The sequence below is a fragment of the Heteronotia binoei genome, chromosome 1, assembly GCF_032191835.1.
Source record: "Heteronotia binoei isolate CCM8104 ecotype False Entrance Well chromosome 1, APGP_CSIRO_Hbin_v1, whole genome shotgun sequence".
Taxonomy (NCBI): domain Eukaryota; kingdom Metazoa; phylum Chordata; class Lepidosauria; order Squamata; family Gekkonidae; genus Heteronotia; species Heteronotia binoei.
Window position 1 is genome coordinate 23516986 of NC_083223.1, and position 20028 is coordinate 23537013.

Consider the following 20028-nt stretch of genomic DNA (forward strand, 5'->3'; position numbering starts at 1 on the left):
ATTTCAAGATGGATAAACAGTTGTACTGTTTCTTATTCCATGCCAGTCTGCTGACCTCCAAGATGTCATGTTTACAGCCCTGGTGAAGGATAGACCAAAATTTGTTCGCCTCTTTCTGGAAAATGGCTTGAATCTAAGGAAATTTCTCACTAATGAAGTTTTGACTGAGCTCTATACCAACAATTTTAGCAGTCTAGTGTTTAAAAATCTACAGATTGCTAAGAACTCATACAATGACAGCCTGCTTACATTTGTGTGGAAGATGGTGGAAGATTTCAGAAGAGGGACCAAAAAAGAGGACAAAAATATAAAAGAAGACTCGATGGAGATACACCTGCTGGTATGTAAAGCATGAACTTGTGTAGACTGCACGTAAATGGAGCCTTTTGTTGTATCCCATTCCTAGTGAAACAGAACAAGTTTGAGAGTTGAGTTAGTGACTCTGTGGCTTTCGTCTCACTTGCTTTATGTCTTTCCAGGAAGCCTCTCCAATTCCAAGGCATCCCCTGCAGGCTCTCTTTATCTGGGCAGTTCTCCAGAACAAAAAGGAATTATCTAAAGTGATTTGGGAGCAGGTGGGTCTCATTTTCAGCATGACATCATTTAACAATTCACATAGTACACAGGTTGGGTCTGGGGTCCTCACCCAGTATGAGATGTAACAGTCAGAGACGCACAGCAGTTTCTTCTCAGTTCCTGCATCTGCAATGCCTGATTTGAAGCAGGAATGTCGTGCCTGGAGGCTTTCAATCTTCCCTCCTACATCACTTCCCCAACTTGAAATTGTCCAGAGTGTCCCCTGGGGTACACATGGGTTTCCTCAACAGACCTAACATTACAAACCCCCAGAATTGTTTCAGACTGCAAAAATGCCACCACGGGAAAGATGCAAATCCAACCCTCATTCACATGCAGCAACTGAGGATAACATGCAAATCATGCCTGACTTTTATGTCTGACAGAAGGTAGGGGCCCCAGTCTGATTTTGTTTACTTTGTAATGTTTGAATGCAAATGAGCTTCTCCAATAGCTTTCCCAAGTGAAAAATATATGCCTACTATGTTAGTTATAGAAGTGTGCAGATGTGTGGAAATTGCTACCTTCCCCTTTAAATGCACGAGAGCTCTGATCTGAATGAGATATAGCTCCTGTGTATTTTCAGATGAAAAGCAGCTGTTTGTGCATACATGATCGTGTGGATTTTATATGCAAATATCTAAACCTGATTTTAATTTAGTGGACATGTCAAAGTACATAGGAAAGGAAAGGAAAGGTCCCCTGAGCAAGCACCAGTTGTTTCCAACTCTGGGGTGACGTTGCTTTCACAATGTTTTCATGGCAGACTTTTAACGGGGTGGTTTGCCATTGCCTTCCCCGGTCTTTTACAATTTTCCCCCAGCAAGTACATAGAACCAGGGCTGGAAGTCTGTGCCTGGAACTTCTGGTGTATTTCGTGGCTCTCAAAACTTGCTGTGAATGACCTCAATATAGTCCAGGGGGCCACTACACTGGAGAATGGACCCACTGTTTTTCCCTGACTATTTTCCCACTTGAAACTGCCCTTCTTGAGCTGCTTGAAGCCTGTACTTCCATTACTAAGGCAAAGCCAGTTTGGTGTAGTGGTTAAGTGCTTGGACTCTTATCTGGGAGTCCAGTTTTGATTCCCTACTCCTCTACTTGCACCTGCTGGAATGGCCTTGGGCCAGCCATAGCTATCACAGGAGTTGTACTCAAAAGGGCAGCTTCTGTGGGAGCTATCTCAGCCCTACCTACTTCACAGGTAGTCTGTTGTGGGGTGGGGGAGGTAAAGGAGATTGTGACCTCCATCCTGGAGGATTCATTTCAGCAGTAATGAGAGAAATATTTATTACATTGAATAACAAAGATAAGAGGGCAAAAGAAAAACAGATGTTGGACATTCAAAATGAAATAAAGAAAAAAGAAGAGGAACTGAGAAAAGGCCAGGGAAAAATAATAATAATAATAATAATAATAAATTTTATTTGTACCCCGCCCTCCCCCGCCGAAGCAGGCTCAGGGCGGCTAACAATACGGTGACCAATGGTGCACCAACAATAAAACAGTTACACTAGAAACATTAAATTAACATTAAACTAACCTTAAAAGCCTGAATTAAAACAATTAACTAAAACATTTTATGACGCTATCCTTAACACTCTTCTAGTTGATGCTGATGGCGGATTTCCAGTTATTCATAAGCTAATTTAAAAAGGGTGGTCTTGCAGGCCCTGCGGAACTGATCAAGGTTCCGCAGGGCCCGCACCTCCTCTGGGAGTTGGTTCCAGAGATGTGGGGCTGCGGCCGAAAAGGCCCGAGAGCGAGTATTCTGTAGTTTAATTTATATTAAACTACAATTATAATTATAAGGGAGATTACAATATTACAAACTCAAATGAGACATTTGTTAAATAAAGAACTGGAATGGAATCTGAAAAGATTGCAGCAGAAATCTTTCGAGGGAGCAAACAAACCCGGAAAATATTTGGCAACTGAAGAAAAAGAGAGAAAATTATTAATAAAATTGTGATGGTGGTAGATCAAGAAGGAATAAAAAGAGAATTCTTTAAGTATTATGCCAAGTTATTTAAAGGTGTTAAAATAAGGAAAGAAAAGATGGATGAGTACTTACAAAAGATAAAAATAGCACCCTTAGCAGAAAATATGCGAAAAGTTTTGAACGATCCAATTGAAAAAATAGAAATTGAAGCAGCAATTAATGCAATGGAAAATGGAAAAGCACCTGGGCCAGATGGCCAACCTAAATTTTTTAAAACCCTCAAGGAGGAGTTAATTCCAAAACTTCAGAAATTGATTAATATGATAAGAACAAAAGGGAAATACCAAATACGTGGAAGGAAGCTGTTATTTCGTTGATTCCAAAAGAAGATAGAGATGTCACAAACGTAAAAAATTATAGACCAATTTCATTATTAAATAATGACTATAAAATACATACAAGAATCTTGGCAGAATGGTTTAAACAATATTTGATAAATTTTATAAAGGAAGATCAAGCAGGGTTTCTTCCCAAAAGGCATATAAGAGACAATATCAGAACTGTTGTAAATATTGTAGAATATTATGAAAGACGTCCAGAAAAGGAAGTAGCATTATTCTTTGCAGACGCAGAGAAAGCATTTGACAATTTAAATTGGGATTTTATGTTTGCAGTAATGGAGAAAATGGAGCTGGGAGAAAGCTTTATAAGAATGATAAAAGCAATATATACTGAACAACGTGCAAGGCTATGTATAAATGCTGATCTTACAGAAGACATGATAATTAGTAAAGGTACAAGACAAGGCTTTCCCCTTTCCCCACTGTTTTTTATAATGACTCTTGAAATATTATTGATGCAAATTCAAGAAGATAAAGAAATAGAAGGATTAAAAGTAAAAGGATTTACTTACAAATACAGAGCATTTGCAGATGATATAATGTTTCTAAATGAAAACCCCATACAAGTCACGCCTTTGTTGTTAGCCAAAATACAAGAATATGAGGAGTTGGCGGGACTTTATATTAATAAAGAAAAATCAAAACTTCTATGTAAAAATATGCAAATAAATAAGCAACAAGAATTGCAGAGACTAACGAGCTGTGAACTTGCCTCCAAGGTAAAATATTTGGGTGTGGAGATAACAATGAAGAATATTGATTTGTTCAAAAATAATTATGAAAAGCTATGTGTAAAATAGATGAATATATGTTAAAGTGGAATAAACTTAATTTGTCACTGTTGGGTAGAATTGCTGCAATTAAAATGAATATTCTACCAAGAATAATGTATTTGTTTCAAACTATTCCCATTGTGAAAGAAAGTAAACAATTTGATAAAGGGCGAAGGAAAATTTCAGAATTTGTGTGGGCTGGGAAGAAACCAAGGATTAAAATGAAAGTTTTGACAGATGGAAAAGAGAGAGGCGGATTTCAATTACCAAACTTAAAATTATATCATGAAGCAGTTTGCTTAGTATGGATAAAAGAATGGATAATGTTGTTAAACAAAAAACTCTTAGCGTTGGAAGGTCATGGAAATAAATTTGGCTGGCATGTATTATGGGGAAAAAAAGATAGATGGCTTTTTCTCTCACCATTATATAAGAAACAGCTTGCTAAATACATAGATGAAATATAAGAAATATGGAGATGAGAGAAAACCTTTATAGATAGTGCCAGCCGAAGTGATGAAAATAACAGCTGAGACAGGTGAAGTAATGTGGTTGTCATATAATCAACTATTAAAAATACGAAGTGGCAAAATAGAATTGAAAACTGCTGAAGAGCTGAATAATAAATATGATTGGTTTCAAATGCAACAAATAAAGAGCTTGGTGGAGAATGATATTAAAACTGAAAGAATAAGAAAAGAGCAAACAGAAATGAAAAAAGTTCTGCTTGGAGACAACAAAAAATTAATTTTAAAATTATATAAATTACTTTAAAAATGGTCTATGGAAGATGAAGTAGTGAAATCTCAAATGATTAAGTGGGCAATTAATGCAAATAAAGAAATACAGATGGAAACTTGGGAATATTTGTGGAAGAACTTTATGAAGCTTTCAACATGTCATAGTATTAAAGAGAACTGTTTTAAAATGATGTATAGATTGTCTATGACTCCTAAGAAATTGGCAAAGATGAATAATAAGATGCCAGACAGATGTTGGAAATGTAAAAAACATGAAGGTTCTTTCTACCATATGTGGTGGTCTTGTGAAAGAGCAAAAAAGTATTGGCAGGTGATTCAACAAGAAATTTCTAGGATCTTGGGATATGAATTTAAGAAAGTTGCAGAGACTTTTCTGTTGGGATTACAAATGGAAAAATTTCCAAAAGAAGATAGAACTATAATTTGGTAGTTGCTTTCAGCTGCTAGGACATTATATGCGCAGTTGTGGAAGCAAGAAAAAATACCGGAGAAATGGGATTGGATTGTAAAAGTTATGACATGGATTGAAATGGACAAATTAACAAGAATTTTAAGAGACTATGATTTAGAAGTTTTTAAGATGGAGTGGAAAAAGTTCAGAAGATATGTACAAAAAGAGTGGAAAATAAAAGGACATTCGACAATTTTGATAATGATTAAGTCTTAGAAAAAAGAAGAATATTAATTTTTGGTTTTTTAGTTAAGGGTACCGTTAAACATTAGTACTTTAAGTAAATAACACTGGCGGGGGTCAAGTAATGGGGGGAGGGGTGGGTAGAAAGTAATATGTGGGATAGATAAAAGAAGTTATTAATGATGCAAGAAATATAATTACCATATGTTACCAAATAAAATTGTTTTAACCAAGGAAGTTCAGGAATGCATAGAATGGATCCTGTGCAAGCTAGAGATTTCAAAGTCACAGGGAACTTCCCCTGGATGCTTCCTTACATGCCCTCCAAGTTCCACCCCCATTGCTTTGAAGTTTGGTAAGCATTTAGATCAAGTGGAGACAGTCTGTGTGGAAATGTATCTGTGACGGAACCGGCCCGATTCTGCCTTCAGACCCGGTCCCGTCAGCTCCCTATGAAGTCGCCAACTCCTGGAGGGAGCTATTTCTCCTCCTGCCCCTTGGGCTCGCTGCCACCACCTGCTCAGTCCCGGGGTTCAGATTGAGAGGAACAGGACTCCCAATCCCCCTCTCCTGCTATGAGGCCAGGCCTCAAGGTCCTCTGCCACCCTGCACTTGGGTTTCACAGAGACCTCAGCGCTTCTTTGGGGCACCCCTGGAGGATTGGCACCTTATCCAACTGCATGCCTTTCCCCCTTCACCTGGGGCCCCCTTCTTAACACAGCGTGGTCTAAAGCGGTCTGGGGATCTATGTGGTACAGAGTTTGACTGCCAGCATTTTAAACAGAAAAAACATTTATTTAAAAGGGAAAAGGATAGGGACAGAAAAACAAAACAAAAACAGTTGCCTTTAAAAAGTTAGCACAGCACCGCACAACACAGCAAACAGCATAACAAAGAAAAGTTGATTATAAACGCATCCGGTTGGCCCTGATCTAGACATGCCCTGTCTTGTGAATTACTTACTTAGTCTGCCTGCCTGGGCCCCCCCCGGCAGGAGCCTCCATTGCTCACCACATGCTCGCTCGAGCCCCAGTTCAAATCTGGCTTCTCTTCCTGCCTAACACATGCAAGGAACAACAGCACTTCCTGCCTCTCTAGGAGATTTTCCCCCTAGCGTTGTTGGTTTGGCTCTGAAAGGGAGGGGGGGAGTGAGGGGAAGGCTACAACGCCGGCTGAGGGATTTACTGACCCCTGCCAAATGAAGCACCACCACTGACTAAAATGGCGTTTCTCCACACTTCCCCCTCCTTAAATTCTGAGCCGGAGGGGTTGCCTCCTACAGAGGTGACCCCGTAGCAGAATCCAATCAAACAAGGAGAAACCCATTAACCAAAATATTACACAAACATTCAGGTATTTCTCCAATAATACACAAAGTCCCACAACCTAGGTGTCCATGTCCTTTCTGGATAAAACGTTGCATTGCTGCATGCAGAAGGAATGTCCAGTCTTTAAGATGTACTCCTCCATCTCCCAGGACCACCTCTGGAGTTTGGGGCTCTCCCTTCGTTGCTGCTGTTGCTGGGGTGAGTGGTCCATCAAAGGAGGAAATTCCTGGCCCCACATATGAGGTTGGAAACTGCCCAGTTCCCACAAAGTTGCTTCTTTATCCCTCATTGATGGAATGTTCCCTCTGTCCACTCTGTCCTCCCAGAAAACTACCTCTGGTGCTGCAAACAATTGCTGTCCCAGCTTCTTTTTGTCTCCTTCCTTCCTACCTATGGGCAACACCATGGACCTCGCAGAGAATGGCTGTGGTATATTTACCTGCACCACTTTAACTGCCTTTCCCATTTCCTCCATAGCCACCACATAAGTAGCCTCGTCTAGGTCATCCACAATCACATGGGGTCCCTCCCATTCCATTTTCCATTCACCAGTATGAAGGGGCAGGAAAACCATCACCCTATCCCCTGTCTCCGCTTCTGAGAACTCCACTTTCTGGTCCCTTGCCACCTCACACAGTGGTTCCAGCCTAGGGTCACTTTGAACCTCAGACAGGAACATTTCTGGCTGCCCCAGACTTCCTATCATCTGTTCCTTCAAGCCACCCCTAGTCCCCCTGTTTCCAGAACACTCAGCCAAAGTTTGATCTGGGTTCTCCGCCCCCTCAGTTGGTTTTTCAGTGTCAACCAACTGAGCTCCTTCCTGCCTGGAAGGTTCCACAGCATCCTGCGGCCCTTGCGGAAATTGGCACCCCTCTTCCCATTGGGCACACCCTCCTGCAGGGCTTGAGACAGGCTGGTCCTCCCCCTCCCTGGTTGGTGGTGAGGTGGCTTCCCTAACGTTGTCTTCCTCCCCCCACCTTCCCCTGAGGGTTTGGCTTGGGTTCTCAGTCCCCTCGGTTGGTTTCTCCACAGTATCCATTCAACCAACTGCCACAAACTGCTACGAACTGCCAGAAACAGCTTGAAAGTTCTTGGAAAGTTCATGACTGGTTCACCTGCCATGAACTTTTCTTTGCAAAGCATGAACCAGCCAGAATTCATCACACATTTTAGCTTGTCAGCTATTATATCTTATATGCGCCCTTTATTCCAACACATCCCTTAGAGTTAGATGTGACAGAGCTGGACAACTTTCTAATGTGGTAGCCACAGCTAGAGGAGTAAACAAGGATGTGTTCTAGCACCAGTGTTAATTTATATATTAATAATCTGATTAGCAGCATAAATTCTGTCAACACTCACCCCCCTATTTTAGCAAACAGGAAAATACCGGCTTTGCTATTTGCCGATGATACGGTCTTTTTATCCAGAACCCCAGTGGGTCTGAAAAGAGCAGTCAAGGCATTCAGCTCCTACTGTGAAGAGACCCTACTAGAGATCTATTATAAAAAAAACTAAAATTCTATCATTCGGCAAAAGTAGGAGAAAAAGGTCTTGATATATCCATGACCATAGGCTAGAACAAGTATCCTATTTTAAATATTTAGGGGTGATGATTCATTCCTTTGGGAGTAGAACTGCCTATCATGATTATGCCGCATCAATTAGCCAGAAAACTGCACAGGGCATTCTTAAATTTGCTCGTAACAAAGGAGGCATGTATATACCAGCAGCTTTATGGTTATTTTTGGCAAAAACATTGCCCCAATTAATTTTTGGAACAATACTTGGACCTTCCTCTTCCCATTTTGCTTCTCTAGAAAAAGTCCAGTCAAGATTCTTGAATATGTGGTTGCCCCAGCATCCTACCTCTCCATTTTGGAGGTACCTAGTCAACGGAGGGCTTTCACCTTGGCAAGATGGCGAGCCCTCCCATCTGCAGTTGTAGATGGGAGATTTCAAAAAACTCCCATGAAGGAGAGAACCTGTCCATGTGGCACTGATGAGGTGGAATCTATAGAACATGTATTGTTTTGTTGTTGTTTTTATCAGAAAGTTCGATCTAATGTAATTTCCCCTCTGCTTAATAATTACCTAGGTTGTTCCGATGCAGATATTTTAAGGAACCCTTTGATCCACAGGTCACTATTAGCTGTGCTAAATTTTTCTCAACAGCTTGTAGATTTGGTGTGAAATTTTAGGTATAGATTCTAAATTTAAGAGCTATATAATAGGTCCAGATTTTAAGTTCTTCTGTATGGATTTTAAATGTTAAATTTTAGAGATATTACTATTATATTAAGATCAATTTTAAATGTTAAATCTTAGATATATTCCTGTTATATTTGGATCAATTTTATTCTTAATTTTTTAAATAGTATTTGCTTTTGATTTGTACTGGTCATTGGCAGAATAAATTGGAATTGGATCCATTCAACCAACTGCCACAAACTGCTACGAACCACCAGAAACAGCTTGAAAGTTCTTGGAAAATTCATGGCCGGTTGACCTGCCATGAACTTTTCTTCACAAAGCACAAACCAGCCAGAATTCATCACATACTTTAGCTTGTCAGCTGGTTCATGCCCATCCCTTGTTGCTGTCCATTCATCTCTTGCCTTGAAAACCTACAGGGTCATTGTAAGTCAGCCAAGACTTGATGGCACTTTCCACTACCAGGGACTGTTATGTAGCTGCAATACTATTCAATAGACAAAGAGGTGGAACTCTCAGAAAGAGGAGGAGGAACTCTCAGAAGGGTTCAGGAGCTGTGCTCCTGTGAGCTCCCACTGAAACTGAGACCTGCTGTTACTACTCCTTAAGAAAAATTTGCCGAGTGGTTTCACTGACAACTATTCTTTCTTTCTTAGTGGATGAGAAAGGTTGGTTGATAACGCCAATCCCCAGCCCTAAGACAGCTTCCAGCCATTGCAGCCAGATGTTTGGCACTCCCTTAAGATTCCAGGCATTGTGAAATAAAGGAGAACTGTTGCTCCTGCATGATTTCTCAGACAAGGCTCCAGAGAACAGAGCACTTTTAAATTATGCAGTTGCATTGCTGCTTTGGGAGATGAATCGATCTTACTGGAAGACAGCATCACAGCGACAGTGGCTTGCTGGCAATACCATTTGTAACCTGGCAATTCTGTATCTTTGCAGACGAGAGGCTGCACTTTGGCAGCGTTGGGGGCAAGCAAGCTCCTGAAGAGCCTGGCTAAGGTCAAGAATGATATCAATGCTGCTGGGGAATCAGAGGAATTGGCCAATGAGTATGAGACCAGAGCTGTGGGTAAGTTCCACTGCAGGAGGCTCAAATCCTACATCATAGGAGATGTAATGAAAATGCACATAGAGGAGGTTGTGACTGATCAAGGTTTAATTTAAATATCCAGGTTTTAATTCAGTACTCATGTGGAAGATGCAAGTATCCATGCAGCAGATGATTTCAGTGCCAACAACTCTGGGAACCCCTTGCCAAGCTCAGAGCCTCTTCACGCATTATGTAGTACATGGGGTCAGGGCCGGCCCTGACACTAGGCAATCTAGGCACTTGCTTAGGGCGCCGGCCTTCTGGGGGCGCCAAATTGGGCACTCCCATGTGACTCAGTGACGTTATCAGCGGGCCTCAGATTGAGTGGGAGCTCACAGGAGTGCAGCTCCTGAACCTTTCTGAGAGTTCCACCTCCTTGTCCATTGAATAGTATGTGTAGCTGCATAACAATCCCTGGATGAGCTCCACCACCTATTTTTCTACAAAATGACTGCTGGTTATCAGTGTGTGTGGGTGGTGCCAGAAGTTAGCCTTGCCTAGGGTGCCAGGCAGTCTACGGCCGGTCCTACATGGGGTATGTGTCTGGGGAACCCCACCCTGATTCTGGCACAATCACACATGAAATGTGAATGTTCCTCAATTACTGTGTGTTTATAAGTTCCCAAGAGATCTTCATCAGTCTGGATGGTATAGGAAGGTTGGAGAGTTTCAGGGCATGATGAAGAAGCTGCAGTTTGCAGTCTTAACATGGAATCCAGAATCAACCAAATTTCATGGCACTGAACGTAAAATAGGTTTCAAGGTATTCTGAAGGATGACACGGAGGTATCTTTACATGAATGTATGCGAAGAATAAAAGACTTGCAAATGTTACCTTCCTGAATTATATTGCTGCCAGCTGATGGGAGTTAGAGCCCAGTAAGTGTCAAGTCCCTTGCCATTATCTGTTTCTGTTTGATGTACCCAGAGGAATGTATGGGTAGAATGCTTAATCTGCTGAGGAAACGAAAGTTAGTGCTTGCCTCCTAGGAGCGGGAAACCTACTTGATACCAGGGTCACGGCTCCCCTTCTGGGATGTTTTGTAGAATGCCCGGTAATGAGTGTGTGTGTGATTTGTAACCACTAAGTTTTAGCTGTCTTTGCACCCTAAATTAAGGCACGCTTCTAACGACCCCTGCAAGAGTATATAACCTGAACCTGTATTGCTGTGTGCCAGTTTCAGCACTGGCTATGTGTCAGTCAATGTATTTCATCCTAAAAAGGTAAAAGGTAAAGGTAGTCCCCTGTGCAAGCACCAGTCATTTTCGACTCTGGGGTGATGTCACATCACAATGTTTTCACGGCAGACTTTTTAATGGGGTGGTTTGCTATTGCCTTCCCCTGTCATCTACACTTTCCCCCCAGCAAGCTGGGGACTCATTTTACCAACCTCGGAAGGATGGAAGTCTGAGTCATCCTGGAGTCGGCTACCTGAACCCAGCTTCTGCCGGGATTGAACTCAGGTTGTGAGCAGAGAATTTGGGCTGCAGTACTGCAGCTTTACCACTCTGCGCCATGGGGCTCTTCACATCTCATCCTACCTTACAATAAATGCTTATCCAAACACATGGAGAGTTACAATTATTGAAAGAGAACTGGGAACTTGACCGTAGGTCTATTGCCATCACTATACTGGTGGGCACTGATCTGGCATATTTTGTCTGTACAGTAAAGATCAGGAATTGGGGTATCTTTGCCTATACCTTTGATAGTAGAAAGGTGACATAGACCTGAGGTGGTTTGATGAAGCTTCAAGATTCATACATAAAAAAGACTGCCACATTGTACTTCTTGGGATTACCAAGGCCTGGAATTACATTCTGAGGTTATTTTTAATTGAAGTCTTTGCTAAAATCCTGATAAAAGTAATTTTAAACATAAAATTCAAAAACTAGCTGGGACTTTATTATGTTAGTTCAAATAAATTGAGCCCCCCCTTGCTTCTGTTTGATTCTTTTTCTTACTAATATGACCTATGAGATTTAATTTTTCCATTTTAAGCGTAAAATAAAAAAGCATGCAATCCCATTCTTCTTCTCCGTGTCGTAGCAAAATACTATTCTATCCAGTAATGGCCAGCCTTTGCAATAGTTTATCTACACAGCATGTGCTATATTAGGATGGGAGAGAGAGCAGTGGAGCACCGCTTGATGATGATAGTGAAATGGACCTTGGAGGTCAAGTTTTTAAAAATTCATCACATGGCCTTGATCTAGAGTGCAATTTGTAATCTTGAGCAAGTTGCTACAGCTTTGATTATTTTACCTGTCAGGGGTCATTGGAGATATATATTCACATCATTTACCCCGCCACCGGTTTTCTCTCCAATGTGGACTGAAAGTGGCTTACATTGTTTTCCTTGCTTCCATTTTATAAAACAAAAAAACTCCATACATATGTGTTCTGTTCTTTACTGCTTGCTTTCAGCAACACAATGGATTCTAAGCACCATCCTCACTGTGGAACGGCATCTCCACCCCATCCCCAAAGTCTGGGAGCCAGAAAAAAAAGGAAAAAGTTTTATGGGGGTGCGGAACCAAGGCACTGCAGGCCATTGACAGTTTCTTCCAAAAAAGCAGAGTGCCCAAAAACACAGAAGAAAGGGATGATTTCACCTCTTTAGCAGAGTAAAATGGGAAAGGGAGTGGTTAAAGAAGCGACAGTAGAGCCAAAGGAGAGTCGTCAATTGGAACAGGTGTGGCTAGAGGAGAAAGGATGGTACCAGAGGGAAAAGAGGGCCCGGTTACCCTGATGGCCCACAAAAGACTGTAACTGGCCCTGGATATGTAAAAAACAAAAGCACTTTTTCTTTCCTGGTAGAAGTTGAAAGATAAGAGATTTGGGGGTTTACTATCTGTATGGATTTTGTCATTTTTTAAAGAGTTGTTCACAGAATGCTACAGCAGTGATGAAGATCTGGCTGAACAACTGTTGATCTATTCTTGTGAGGCCTGGGGTGGCAGCAATTGTCTGGAACTTGCTGTGGAGGCAAAAGACCAGCAGTTCATTGCCCAGCCGGGAGTCCAGGTAAAACAGCAGAGGGAAAGGCAGGTCACCAAGATGGGTAGATTTTATTCATTGACATTGAAGCCATATTCTTTCTACTTGTTACATCTAAATGGTCATGGGAAATACTGTTTTAAGAAATGAAATGTGGACTGTAAACTTTGCAATTGTGTTAGGGCAGGGGTGGCCAAACTTGCTTAATGTAAGAGCCACACAGAACAGACATCTGATGTTTGAGAGATGCAGGACATGAACAGAGGAAGGAAGGAAAGTAGACAAGGGAGGGAAAGGTGGAAAGAAAACGACTTTAACTTTAAATACATTCTCCAAGCTGTCAGCTGGCTTGGCTTGGAGAAGTGATCTAAAGAGATATATACCTTCTCCAAGCCAGCTGATGGGCGGTGAGGGCTTCAAGAGCCACACAGTATGTGTGAAAGAAGCACATGTGGCTCCCAAGCCACAGTTTGGCCACCTCTGTGTTAGGGTATGCATTCCAGGAATGTTCCAGGAAGATTCCAGAGAGTAAGGCCCAAACTAAACGGTAGCCTGATAGGCCCTTTACATATGACAAGTTGTATCTGGTAGGAAAGACCAGGAGCAGAGAAGTGGCAGGAGGAAATGGGCATGGATTTTGTGTGATGGGTGTAGGGAAAGAAATTTGGCAATGGGAACAGCTGATGGGGAAAAGATCAAGATCTCCCTGACGCTGCTGCCTCTCCATTCCCGACTGTTCCACAGAAGGTGACTTTTCTGTCCTTAAATGATAAGGTTGACAGCCTCTAGGTGGGGCCTGGAGATCTGCCAGAATTACAATTAATCTCCAGACTACAGAGATAGGCTCCCCTGAAAAAAATGGCTGCTTTGGAGGGTAGATTCTATGGCATTAAATCCTGCCAAGGTCCCTCCCCCTCCCCAAATCCCACGCTCCACCCCTAAATTTCCAGGAATTTTCTAATCTGGAGTTGGCAAACATATTAGAGACCCTGTCATGCCACCATTACTTGCAAATTGCAAGGGCACAGATTGGATCCTTCATGGCATCATGCCAGCTGTGTGTTCCTAGTTCAGGGAGCAGTTCTGGAAAGAATTCAGAAAGTTCTTGGAGTAAGAAGAGCTCTCTGCTGCAGGGAAGGGCAGAACACTCCCTTGAGGCTCTCAGCGGCTTTGAGAAGAGCGTCTTGACTCACTAGAAAAAGTGCACTCCACATTCAGTGACTAGCTGTGATGCAGGATGATTTTGAACTGTGTTAGCAAATGGTCTTCTTTCGGCAGTTTTTGTGGATGTGTTTGTATTATATTTATGCCCTGAACTTTTAGACCCAAATGTTTAGCTGATTAAAAACCTTTTGATCCATTTAAAAGACGCCTTCAATTGATTAAGGAGTCAGGAAAGTTGTTGTTGTTGTTATACAGTCTAAAGAAACTCAGGTACGCACAAAAATGGCAGGAGGCAGATGCCATCTTATAAAAGGCTTTCCTTCCTAGAGGAAATGCCTTTTCTATGATATTGCCTTCTGTGACATGTGCTCTTGTCAACTAATAACAAAGAATATATGCGCTTTCCTTTAGAAATATTATTTCACAAATGTACACAGTGTGCAAATGTATGCAGTTGATTAACACGTACGCTGTTAATCAGGGCTTTTTTTGTAGCAGGAACTCCTTTGCATATTACATTACCCCCCGCCCCAATGTAGCCAACCCTACTGGAGCTTACAGTAGGCCCTGTAAGAAGAGCTCTGTAAGCTCTTGGAAGATTGGCTACATCAGGGGGGTGTAGCCTAATATGTAAAGGAGTTCCTGCTACAAAAAAGCCCTGTTGTTAATCAGCTAAGATATGCTGTGTTTAGTGCTATCCTGTGCTTTTCTTTTGTGGGCTCAGAACAGTTTTCATGAAATGTCTCAGAAGCCTCCATCTTGGCAGATCCTCAGACTGGTTTCTCACAAGTGTTGCTCTGTTGCTTCTGTTTTCTCTGGTGCAAGTGATCGATTTCCCACCAGTTGCTTCGCGGGCGCATTTTGAAGTACAGCTCCCTCCAGTTCCCCTCGCGGCTTTGTGAGTCTGTCTTAAGAATTAAGAAACCACAAGGGGAACTGGAGGGAGCCGTGCTTCAAAATGCACTCATGGAGCAACTGGTAGGGAAATCAATTGTGTGCAATGGGGGAAAACAGAAGCCTGGAGGCGGAGCAACGCTAGTGAGAAATTGGAAAAAGTTGTTTAGGAAGTTTCAGCCACAGGAAGGTGCTCGGTGCCTTCAGAAAGTTTCCTCTGAATATCAGCCATTATTCTACTGCTCATAAGAAGGGGAAACATCTGGATCAGTTTCACCTACCGTCTGATGGTTTAATGTTTTATTTTTCCTCAGAATTTTCTTTCGAAGCAATGGTATGGAGAGATCTCTAGAGACACCAAAAACTGGAAGATCATTCTATGCCTTTTCCTTTTCCCTTTAATAGGCTGCGGCTTCATCTCCTTCAGGTAAATTATTTTCAGTTAGCTGATTTTTTAAAAAAGAAAAATAATTTCTGAACAGCTTTTACTGTTTTTGTAAGTGTGGGTGTGTTTTCATGCAGCCTTCTTCCTTCCAGGGTTGCTTCCAAGCAGACCCTACCAAGTGTTTAAGGAGCTCACTGTAGCTATATTGGTACATGTGCTGTCAAGCCACAATTGACTTATGGTGACCCCAGCAAGGGGCTTTCAAGGCAAGTGAGTGTTGGAAAAGAAGGACCAGACATTGTCTCTTAGCCTCAACATCCCGAGGGAGAGTTACAAGCAGGGGTGGAATTCTAGCAGGAACTCCTTTGCATATTAGGCCACACCCCCTGAATGTAGCCAATCCTCCTAGAGCTTACAAGGCTCTTTTTTGTAAGCTCTTGAAGGATTGGCTACATCAGGGGTTTGTGGCCTAATATGCAAAGGAGCTCCTGCTAGAATTCCACCCCTGGTTACAAGAGAGACAGATAGATAGAAAGGCAAACTGTGAGTTTCTTTCCTGTTTACTTTTCTGCCTCCCTCACTTTGATGTGTACTGTCAGGGAATTGCTTTCTTCCTTCCATTTGCACTTCTCTCTCCCACACACACAAAGAAAGAGCACGTTTGCTCTCCATCTTTGGCACTATGGATGCAATCTCCATCTGCATCCATCTAAGTAATTAGAACAGATTCTATTCCTGTCTCTCATCTATCCTATCTAGAATAGAGTTCACTAAATAAAGAACTCTGTATTCATTTGAAACTGACAAGAAACTTTGTGTAACTCTGTAACTTTGCTAGCACATACAGAACAAAGCAGCTGTTGCATATAGCCTGTTTGTACACTTTGCTGAATTGAGGCATGTTCCTGACTTGCCGTAGCAATGAATCTAAAAGTGAAAAGCAGAGAGGGGGGGTTTCCTCTGCAGAATCTTCCTTGGCAGCCGCCCATCCAAATACTGGCCTTGCTTAGCCTCCAAGTTCTGACAAGACTGGACTATACCATACCATTCCACACCATGACGGTAGTCCTTGGGGGGAGATTACTGTTAAAGTTCTTCTGGTTATGCCACTGCCATCATAACCTATTAAAGACACCCTGAACCCATCAGATTACTGAGGTTGAGTTATAATGGTCTTAAAGGTAAAGGTAGTCCCCCTGTGCAAGCACCAGTCATTTCCAACTCTGAGGTGACGTTGCTTTCAAAACGTTTTCACAGCAAACTTTTGATGGGGTGGTTTGCCATTATCTTCTCCAGTCATCTACACTTTCCCCCCAGCAAGCTGGGTACTCATTTTACCAACCTCAGAAGGATGGAAGGCTGAATCATGCTTGAGCCAGCTACCTGAACCCATCTTCCACTGGGATTGAACTCAGGTTGTGAGCAGAGAGCTCAGACTGCAGTACTGCAGCTTTACCACTCTGCAGCACGGGGCTACACAATGGTCTTGCTGCCCACTTTTTTAATGCTTGTTTTTACTGATGGATTTCTTTCATAATGAAAGGCAAGTGTTCCTATACTGGTTATCCGGCGTGTGCAGAACGTCTACTGTGACACTTTATGGCAGGACATCGCAGAGAGTCCCTTCCCTGAAGATGGCCCCACACCCCAAGACCAAAGCACTCAGCAGTGGATGGATGAAGAGCAGGAAATTGTGCTTGGTGGTCTGAGGGAGGTGGACCCTGAACTCTCAGTGCAAAAGGCTAGCCCTGCTCCCCAGTCCGGTCAGGCCAACCTGGCCATGCTCCAGTGAGCTGGGTAACATGTGAACTTTGGTGCACCTTCAGAGAATTTGGAATTGGTTTGAGAGATGTGGGTGGAGCCAGAGTAGGGGAAGGGGCCAGTCTATTGTGCTTGGAGAGAGTGCACATACTTATACCGTACATCCTTTAAAGGAGGTCGCTCTACAGCAATAGAGAGGAGAGGCAAATGAAGTAACTAATCCCATGTGAGAGGCAACAGTCATTTGCAAGTGGGAAGTAATGGAAGTTTTTGTGAGCAAGTTTTTGTGCCAAGTGAATTTCTGTTAGGCCAAGAGGGATGGAGCATCAAGTACTACCCAGCTTGTTCTGCTAGCACATTGTATGCGCAGCTGTGGAAACAAGGAAAAATACCAGAGAAGTGGGATTGGATTGTGAAAGTTTTATCGTGGAGTGAGATGGACAAATTAACTAAAACTTTAAGAGACTATGATTTAGATATATTCAAAAAGGAGTGGAAGAAATTTAAAGATATATGGAGAAAGAGTGAAATGTAAAAAGACATTGGACAATTTTTTTAGTATTAATGAGAAAAGAAAGTATTGAACTTTGATTGGTTAGCGGTACCTTTATAATTAAATTTAAATTTATAACTTCGGGGAAGTCAAATATTGGAGGGGGGGTGAAATATCAAATGGGTTAGTATAGAAAAGAGACAATTAAATATTGTAACCATATGTTATTAGTAAATTGTTAAAACACAAGTACTACCCAGCTTGTTACTATCAGACAGGGCTTTTTTTAAAAAGAAAAAGCCCAGCAGGAACTCATTTGCATATTAGGCCACACACCCTGATGCCAAGCTAGCCAGAACTGCATTCCTGCTTAAAAAAACAAAAACAAAAAACCTGCTATCAGACAATCTTGAAATGGAGAGGGAAATATGGGAGGTGACCAAGGAATGCTATAGTACCTTTGCTACAACTACCTTCACACTGACTAAACAAATGTGTACTCAAGTCATGCTGTAGAAACAATATTTCTAGACATCATAAATGACAGTGCATTGGAGCAATTGGCCATGGAACGGACCAGAGAGTGTAGCAGTTTTCAACTTGGTTGTGTATGGAGTGCAAGACCTGTGTGAGCTGTAGACGCTCTTGCACTAATTCAGAACAGTAACCTCAGTGCTATAAAGCTTAGCATTCATGCCAATGAAAAGTTGCTTCCCAAAACCCAAAACAATGACTTTTAATTTCAAAAGAGAGACCTTTGCAAAAATTAGAGGACTATTCAGAAGGAATTTAACAGGGAGTACTAATAGAGCCAAATCCCTCCAGGATGCCTAGAAATTATTTAAAACTACACAAATTGAGTCCCATGTAGAATGCATACCTCAAGCCTAAAAGGATATCTGTGCGGTTAACAACCCAAGCCATAAGAGGCAAAAAGGCTTCCTTTCAAAAGTGGCAGGCCTGCCTGGATGAGGTACAGTGAAAGGAGCATGTGTTCTGGCAAAGTAAGTGTAAGCTGACAATAAGGTGAGCTAATGAGAATTTGAGGTGTGGATTGCTGAAATGTTCAGACAAACAATAAGCATTTCTTCAAAAATGTCAGTAGCAGGAAACTGGTTAGAGTAGCCATTGGGCCACTGGATGACAAGGAAGAAAAAGATTACTGAAGGAAATAAAATGGCCAATATTGTAAGGCAAAGGTGTTGAACTCATTTGTTATGAAGGCTGTGTCTGACATAAATGTCATTTTGTTGGGCCAGGCCATGTGTACCATAAAATGTAATGCCAGGTACTGGAGATATAAATTTTGTAAAGGGCACAGGAAAACCCAATTAACAGCATTATTTTTACTCAAAATACAAACAAAAGCAATTGATTCCTAGCTGTGAAAACAACTGATTTACTGGGGAACCTGCAGAACCTGCAGTTTATATATATAAACTGTCATTCCTGAGTATGTTTTAGGAATTGTTCTAATCATTTTGCATCTCTGGTTGCCTAGGAAAAAGCCAGCAGAGAGGAGCAAAAAGCTGTTCTTATACTACGCCTCGTTCTTCATGTCGCCCTTTGTGGTCTTCTCTTGGAACGTCATCTTCTACATTGCCTTCCTCCTGCTGTTTGCCTACGTCTTGCTCATGGATTTCCAGAAGGAGCCTACCCTGCTGGAGCTGGTCCTCTATGTGCTGGTCTTCATCCTGCTTTGTGATGAAGTGAGACAAGTAGGGAGTGCTTGGAAATCAAAAAATGTTTTATTTCCAGGAGGTTATTCCAGTACCATGAAGAGGCAGAGACTCCTGTGGAGTTCAAATCCATTTTGATTGCTGTTCAGTTCCCACTGAAGTGTCTGGAATTGTTTCTTTGTCATAGGGGACACACAAACACACAAATCTCTGTGTGGATCTTCAGTGAAATATGCCATCTCCAGTATCTTCTGTGAAACTAGTTATTACCAACACGTATATCTTGGTAATATGGCAACATGTGTATCTTGTATAATTTTCTGAATAGAAACATCAAAGACTGTAAATTAGAAAAATGGGCTATCTCTGGGGTGTTGTGATGACAACCATTTTCTCTATCTGTCACTGCTTAATTTCAAAATCAATTTGTTATATTTAGGGGGGCAGCGGCAGGGAGCAATGCTCCCATCCAGTTTAAGACCCATTTTAAAATTTGACTCACCAAATGTGACGGTGGTACGGAGTTAATGTTAAGTTTATAGCAGCCACACATTAATGCAATGTGAGTCTGCATGGAATAAGATTCTTTGAGTGGGTTTGTTATGTTAGCTGATCTGGAGATTTCCTGCTATTAGTTGATCCCCAGATGACCAAGAAGAAGAGATTGGATTTGTACCCCGCCCTTCACTACTCGAAGGAGTCTCAGAGCAGTTTACAATCTCCTGTACCATCTTCTCCCCACAATAGATAACCTGTGAGGTAGGTGCGGCTGAGAGAGCTTTCAAGAACTGCTCTTGAGAAAGTAGCTCTTTCAAGAACTGTGACTGACCCAAGATAACGCAGCAGGTGCATGTGGAGGAGTGAGGAATCAAATCTGGTTCTCCCAGATAAGAGTTCACACACTTAACCACTACACAAAACTGACC

At 41.9% G+C, this 20028-nt stretch overlaps 1 protein-coding gene across 2 annotated transcripts in view; it reads left to right on the forward strand.

Moving 5' to 3' along the window:
* Nucleotides 1-20028, forward strand: part of TRPM8 (transient receptor potential cation channel subfamily M member 8) — a 111995-nt gene that overhangs the window by 61365 nt on the left and 30602 nt on the right. The window contains exons 11-16 of one of the 2 annotated variants that reach the window (XM_060232453.1): nt 47-340; nt 480-575; nt 9575-9704; nt 12608-12753; nt 15099-15211; nt 18925-19141. In XM_060232453.1, coding sequence (XP_060088436.1) covers nt 47-340; nt 480-575; nt 9575-9704; nt 12608-12753; nt 15099-15211; nt 18925-19141 — 996 coding nt within the window. The remainder of the gene's footprint in view (nt 1-46; nt 341-479; nt 576-9574; nt 9705-12607; nt 12754-15098; nt 15212-18924; nt 19142-20028) is intronic. The other variant, XM_060232446.1, reaches the window with a different exon arrangement.